The 7,407-nt window shown below is 42.2% G+C and overlaps 2 protein-coding genes across 4 annotated transcripts in view; one reads left to right on the forward strand and one right to left on the reverse strand.

Annotated features, from left to right (window-relative positions):
* The window catches only part of itga3b (integrin, alpha 3b), a 45,813-nt gene extending 43,030 nt beyond the window's left edge, over positions 1-2,783 (forward strand). The window contains exon 26 of one of the 3 annotated variants that reach the window (XR_014570587.1): positions 238-376. Coding sequence is in view for 1 of the 3 variants with exons in the window: in XM_083787748.1 (XP_083643874.1) it covers positions 238-405 (168 nt within the window). In the remaining 2 variants the exon portion in view is untranslated. Of the gene's footprint in view, positions 1-237 lie in introns of all 3 variants that reach the window. The other 2 variants (XR_014570588.1, XM_083787748.1) reach the window with 2 other exon arrangements.
* Positions 2,784-6,062: 3,279 nt separating this feature from the next.
* LOC310874255 (fructose-1,6-bisphosphatase 1-like) lies at positions 6,063-7,076 on the reverse strand (the record flags this gene model as incomplete). The annotated part of the gene is made up of 1 exon (XM_083786984.1): positions 6,063-7,076. One exon carries the CDS (start codon positions 7,074-7,076, stop codon positions 6,063-6,065), a length of 1,014 nt encoding a protein of 337 aa, XP_083643110.1.
* Positions 7,077-7,407: the final 331 nt, after the last annotated feature.

The raw sequence follows: 7,407 nt of genomic DNA on the forward strand, positions 1-7,407 counted from the left end.
GGGGGACGTTTGGACACCAGCAGGAGCATAGATTCCATTAATGTTCTGCTTTTTTGTAAGCAAGATAATGCAGCATAAATCCACAACTCGATTCCTACTGTTCATCGGCTACTAATGCATTCTTTTTTTAACACAACTTGACTTTTCCTCCGCAGCCTCTGACTTGTAGACCACATGAATTCAGAGTATTATCCCAAATATTTCCCTGTTCATTAATCCTAATCCTTGTTCTAACAGCTTGGATTCTTCAAGCGGACCATCTATTATCGAATCATGCCAAAGCATAAGGGGGTGAGAACCCGCAAGGCTGAGCGCTACCAGTTCAACCTGGGCTTTCAGCTTGAGGAGCCGCAGAAAAAGTTTTGGATCACTAACTGGACAGAGATGCAGCATTGCTACTACTGAACTCTCAACGTTGAACCCCAAACGTTTCACAATTTCTTGACATTGGCCAAGCGAAGAGAACATTGGGCCTGTTGATCATATCGTGCCACGTGTCGTGGCATATGGACCATTTGTGAATGGCTCATTCATTCTGGAACTTTATTGTTTGTAAATGCCATAGTGAGTTTCATCAAGACATTGTCCTTTCTTTAGTGCAATATTCTAAACAGTTTTGTTTCAGAGATTGTAAAGTATTTTTGATGAATGCCGTGTTGTACATTGGAAAAGGTGGTATGTTCAAATTGTAAATGATTTTTATTATAGTTTTATTCTGCTGCAGAATTTGTGTAAGCCGTTTGCATATATATTTCTATTCTTTTATTGTTGTTTTTCCTGCTGGTAATCTAATATGTCTGTTTTGTCTCTAATCAGAGGAATGAGTATTGATTTTCTCTGTGATTGTTAATTGTTCTTTCAGCTCTGTCCTTGAGTATCACTTTGTGGTTTAACAACCAGCAGGCTCTGCATGGTTTATTAAACCTACAGCAGTAGTCCCAGAGATCATTTTGTACTGTTGACCAACACACATTCTGTGATGAATGAATAACACGAGTGCCTTATTTGAATGTTTGTGTTGATGTTTAGCAAACAGTAAATAGCTTAGCTTATCAAACACAATTTTGCTGGCAGCATTAACTGTGTATTTGTCAAGCTACCTTGACAAATTGAAGCCTTTCTCCCTGCTTTCTAGAAACAAATACAGAGCACATTGAAATGGTTTAAGTGCATAATTAAATTTATCCAGCATATTTTAGCATTATCCAGGTTTTCACTCCGTCTCATATGCTGCCAGCAGTCCAATAGTGGAAAACCGAGGCTTTATGACAGAATGCTCGCAGACTGGTTATTAGGCAAAAGACACAACACCACAAGAGGTCATAAACTTATAGTCTTTCCTTTTGTCATCACGTCTCCACCACGGTGGCATCTTGTGCCGCTGAACAAATACAGTAGTAACCAGGCTGCAAACATTCCATGATGGGACTCTGTAGATGAGCAAGATCTACTTATCCACTTCTGAAATCCACTTTCAGATCTAGTCAACATTTGATGAGTGCATTTGAAACCACTGTGGTCCTAGGGATTGCAATTTATTACACTGTATATGTGATTACAGTTACTGGCTATCCTCAAGTATAATCACATATGGGGAGTCTCAACACTGGAATAATAATGTAGTTATTTGTCTGTCTGGAAGTTTCATGATTGTGAACTATAGCAGATACAGTATGACTTGTAGAATAGCATGAACAAGAGAAAGAAATAGTCTCCAACACTGGTAAGGAATAACTCGGCTCCAGTGGTTTTCATGAACACCTACAGTACTTATAAACCTGAATGCATATTGCCACAGTCGCTTTTGTTGTTTATTTTTTATTTATTTTCTTAATTTTTATCCCACGATTTTGCAACCCATTAGTTTCACCCAGTGTCAATTATCTAATGTAATCCTGGGCGCTACACTTCCTCTGCCAACCTGGGGGGGGGGGGGGGGGGGGGGGCGGACTGACCTCATGCTTCCTTCTGTGCATGAGGAGTCCAAGCTGCTTCTTTTCACCTGAAAGAGTTTCCCCGGCCGGACGTAGCATGTGAAAGGAACTCGTTATTCCGGCCAGTTCCTTTCCCTTCCATCAGGCGCCCCAGCTGGCCAAGGGGAGGTAGTTTTGCTTTTGTTGTTTCATTGCCCCTTGCTATGCATATCCACAAGCTGCCACTAATAATTTATGACCATATTCACAACATGGCCCCCATCATGGTCAACCTGCAACACTGAAAATTAAAGGTTAATCTCCCAAATATTAAGCATCTATTTTGATATGTCATTTAACAACACATTATTCTGAGAACATCGATGGATCCAGTCTAAAAGAGTTGCTGTTTTGTCAATCAAGGACTGAATTACCATTGTCCATTGTTTCTACCAATGTGTGTGCATGTGTGTGTGTGTGTGTGTGCGCGCGTGCGTGTGTGCGTCATTTGTCAATCTTTTTTTAAGACCAGGTGTCACCCTTTTCAAATGTTGTAAATACCATTTTGGAATGAAACTCTTCAAATGGAGCTGGACTGTTTTTTCAGTGAAGAGACAAGTCAGTCATCAACAAATGTGTGGCAGCAGGACCAAGTGTTGTTACCAGCCTGTCACCTGAGAGCCCACAGGTAGCCTATTCTGCACACTGGAGTGACTGGACTATCTGTGGACATCACCACAGTGGCCCCATTGACTCATTCAGTTAAGAGGGAAGACTGAAACCAGTGCACAAACTCCTCTCTTTACATTGGTGTTTTTTTGTTTTGTTGTTACTGTGCTGTTTCAATGTAATTAAACTGTTTGTAAGGAACTCTCTGGTTCTATTCTTACCTGAATGGAACGGGTCACAATCATGTTCCCCTGAAATTACATTGGCCTGGAAGTGAAAAACACAATTCACAAACAAATGAGAAAACCAGAACTCCTATGAGCAATGAAAAAGCTACATTCCCATTATAGCTTTCTCTTACTAGTTACTAGACACTATGACTATGTAGACTTTTTTTTTTTCATTGGTGCATTTGACTGTCAAGGTTTAAGCAGGAAGAAACCCTAAATACAAGGCAAGACATCATTGCACAATGCACATTAAAGGGCCACTCTTAACGGAGCAGAGGGGAGACCATAGAGTATACATATCTATAGAGAAGACACCCGAGTTCTCCTCCCATCCACTTGCATTGAGTTGCTCAAAAGCGCATGAGGCGGATTCACTCCTCCCGGGTAGGAACAGAGTGCATTCTGGGACGGATTGCAATGGTGAGTGGCCCCAAACCATAGAGTATATAGGTATATCTATACTCTAAGGGGGAGACCATAGAGTAGAAGGGCAGACAGAGAACCTGTCGCTTTTAAGGGACGTCACTGCCTTTACGAGCATATATCTATGCGAAATTAAGAGGCTACGAGTGCCGACTTTGAAGAGTGGAATTCTCAATATACATCCCGATCCCGACTGACTTTGTTATTCATGTCTATATTTTGAACATGTCACGGGCTTACTATATGCTATATGTTGTTCTACCGCGGAGCTCCGACGGTGTGTTAATTAGTATCGTTGTCAACTTGTTGAATAGTTGCATCCTGACATCCTGACATTTTCAACTACCTAGTGAATTCTCCAGATGAGTAAATAGTCTTGCAAGATGCTGTTTAGATCATTTTCAACAAACATAAGCAAAGCATATAAAACGAAATACAACAAATATATAGGTATTGAAAACCTCAAGGGATGCAACCGTGACGTATATACGTGCGACCACTTTGACTTGAGATTTACAATGCTAGCACTTTTCACAAACTGATGGAGTATAGTATAATATAATATTATTGTACATTGTAGGATGTATATTGAGATGGCAGGTATGTGACATTGAAAAGGACAAATCAAACATATGGGATAATGGGAGTAATGGGACACTTTATTAGAACACACAAAAAAAATACATTACTACAGCCTCAGTAATGAACCAGTGAAATTAGGGTATTTTATGATGCCTCTCATAGGGATTGCATTGGCAGCTGCAGTACACAGTTGAAACGGACCAGAAGTGGGGACGCTGTCTCATTTGGGGGCGTGAAGTTTATAGTCCCCGTGTGTATTATGAGTTGATTTGGGTGTGTTCATGACAGTTTTTGAATGACCTGTGTGAAGTAAGTCACGTTCTCCGTATTTATATTTATTTATTCCCCCGTCAGGATCCAAGTTCTTACGCTGGAATCGTGCAGTAAGTAACTCTGCCAACAGTTCTGATTTAATATCTGGTGACTCAAGTCAGTCTATCAAAGTATTGCTTAGGCCCACTCTTGTATACTTGTAGCCCTCCAAGCAGAACCCAATGGTACTGAAGTTTCTGACATTTTTGACGACACAGACCATGGGGTCCTGTTGCAGCAGTATCCTGCCACCTGGTACGCAGACATACATAAAACATAAACACCGTGTTTACGTCCTGTCTGCGCTCTTTGACGAAATGTTTTCGTGTGAGGGCTTCTGAATATGTGAAGTATAAGTACCCATACATGCCGCTGCGAATATCTCCTGTGGCGCGGAAGCCGTTAAGTATTTTTAGGTTTGTTTGACCGATTTGGTCGCTTTGATTCTTCTCTTCCTTCCTTGTTTATTGACACCTCATTGTACCGCCTATCTGGCTAGCTAGTGGCGCTATAGCTATGACAGAGCAGATCAGAGGCAGGGAGGTAGCCGCACAAGCCAACCGCACACCGGGAGGCGGTACAATAAACGGTAAAAAAACAAGAAGAAATAAAGTGACCAAATCGGTCAAACAAAGTACTTAACGGCTTCCACGCCACAGGAGATATTCGCAGAGGTTTGTATAGGTACTTATAGTTCACGAATTCAGAATAACTTAAACTAAAAAAGGCCGTCAAACGCAGCAGATACGATGTTAGAGAGCATATTTATGTCCGCGTTCCAAAATTCCCATACGAAAATATAGTTATGAACAGGGACCCTACAATAAAGCGACATCAACATTTCAGAAAAGGTTTATGGAGGGTTCCGAGAGGGGCTAGTATACTTGTTTTGCTTAGCTAAAATTAGGGAACATCCTAAGAGCAGAGACATTCATGTCAAGTTTACCTGTATTCCATTTGTTGCAATAAATGGTTAAATCTACATTATGACATGACATGGTTCCTGATTGAACCTCCTTTAACATAGGCTTATTATTACCTTTCAAAACACAATAACTTATCAATAACTTATAATTACTTATCACTATGTGCCCCTCGTTGAGGACCTAAATGTGCCCTGGCACTATAGGCTATTGGTTGCCTCTGCTCAGACAGCTGGAAGGTTAGAATTAACATGAGCTGTGCATATGGGACATCTAATTCACAACATACACACAAATACAGGCGACATGATCAATGATATCAGGCACAATGGGATGGGGGAAAAAAGGAGAATGCAGGCAAATCGTCTATCATTTTACATTTTTGGCATTGGCTATTCAAAAATATCAGATATACAAGCTAAGTGCCATGCTGCGAGCTGAGAAAGTGTGAGAACTACTGATATAGAAAGAAGGCAGTTGTAGAATTGGCCTCAGGTCTTATTGCGTTAATGGCACCGCTGGAAGGATGCAGGCCCTATGTGTTGCCCTGGGCTGCAGCCCCATATGCTTGTGTGTTATCCGCCGAAATGTGGGAGGTCCCTGTCAGAACAGGACGGAGAAGGCCTCTTGTGGTCCTCTCTGTGGGTGTGTAGGACTGACAGAATCAGTTAGTGGTGAGATCTCAAGTTCAAGATGAAGGCAATACTATTCACTTGTCTCACCGGAAGTGACCGTGATCTGATTCTACCCGCATCTTGTACGGTAGGTAGGAAATGAGAGATGGACAGATGAACCGTTTGTGCAGCCTCCACTGACAGAGTGTACTATTAACTAGAGTATTAGTGTACTACATCTGATATTTAGATGAGGTTGAAACTGTTAGCAGACTATACTGCTGGCCATCTCCATCTTCTTCATTGATCTGTTCAGATAGCAGCAACTGAAAACAAATACCTCTTCAAACATGAACATAGTTGTGACTTTGCTTAAGTTCAACAGAGGGGAATGCTTCACTTGGCATGTTTCTTGAATATGGAGATGTACTCCTGTACATCATCCAGGGAACCCAGGACCACAGGGACTCGCTGGTGAATGGTGGTGGGCTGCACATCCAGAACATTCACGGCTCCTGTTGTGGCCAATCCTCCTGCCTGCTCAACAATGAACGCCATGGGGTTGCATTCATACAGCAGCCTTAGCTTGCCCTGAGGACTCTTGACATTAGCGGGATACAAGAAGATTCCTCCATACACTAAAGTGCGGTGAACATCAGCTACCATTGAACCAATATACCGGCCACCATATGGGGCAGTGCCGTCCTCTGGGTATTTCTTCTTCTGTAGGTACTCTGTTACATCTGGATAGAAGTGCTGTGCATATCCTTCATTCAAACTGTAGATCTTTCCCTTCTTCTTAATTCTGACATCTCGATCCACCAGAATGAATTCACCAATGGCTGGATCAAGCATAAAGCAGTTCACGCCTTGACCAGTGGAAAGGACCATCATCGTGGCGCTGCCATATAAAGCGTACCCAGCAGCCACAATGTTTCTGCCAGACTGAAGGGCATCGTTCTCACAAGGCTCATCGTCTGTAGTCTTTCTGTAGATTGCGAAGATTGTTCCAATTGACACAAGACAGTCGATGTTCGATGAGCCATCCAGGGGATCAAAACAGACAATGTATTTGCCCCGCTGTTCTGGTTCCACAATAATGGCTCTCTCGTCCTCCTCTGACACCAGAACACATGATGTGAAGGAGGACTTGATCATGTTAACGACCAGATCATTAGACAGCACATCCAGCTTCTTCACCTGTTCACCTGACACATTAGTACTCCCGGCAATGCCATATAGGTTCGCGATGCCAGCCTTCCTGACCGCATTGGAAATGGCTTTGACGGCTGTGCAGATTGAGTTGAGCAGGGTGGACAGTTCTCCTGTACCCCGGGCCTTTCTGCCTTCCTCTAAAACAAACCTAGTGAGGGTGACCACATTGGTGTCGAAGGCACTTTGATCAGACATGACTGTGAAATGTGTGTGGACCTGAGTAGTAGGCCTACCAATGTATGTTTAACTAAGGCATTAGATGCTTTAACTCAAATTAGAAGTGGGTCAAACTGGAACACAAGATCAATCCTGGTAACCATTATAATCGGTCTCTGATGTCAGTACTATGACATCGGGGAGATCCATATATGGGCATAATTGGACACGGAAGTGGTGAAAGACACCACAAAAACTTGACAGATGTATACATTATGTTCATGTAATATGCATTTCAATCAAACGTCTATGAGAAGGTTAACAGTGGGCAGGGCTTTTTTGATTGATTGAAGAATGTATTAACAGATTG

The sequence above is a fragment of the Protomyctophum parallelum genome (assembly GCF_964188405.1).
Source record: "Protomyctophum parallelum genome assembly, chromosome: 17".
In the NCBI taxonomy this organism is placed as follows: domain Eukaryota; kingdom Metazoa; phylum Chordata; class Actinopteri; order Myctophiformes; family Myctophidae; genus Protomyctophum; species Protomyctophum parallelum.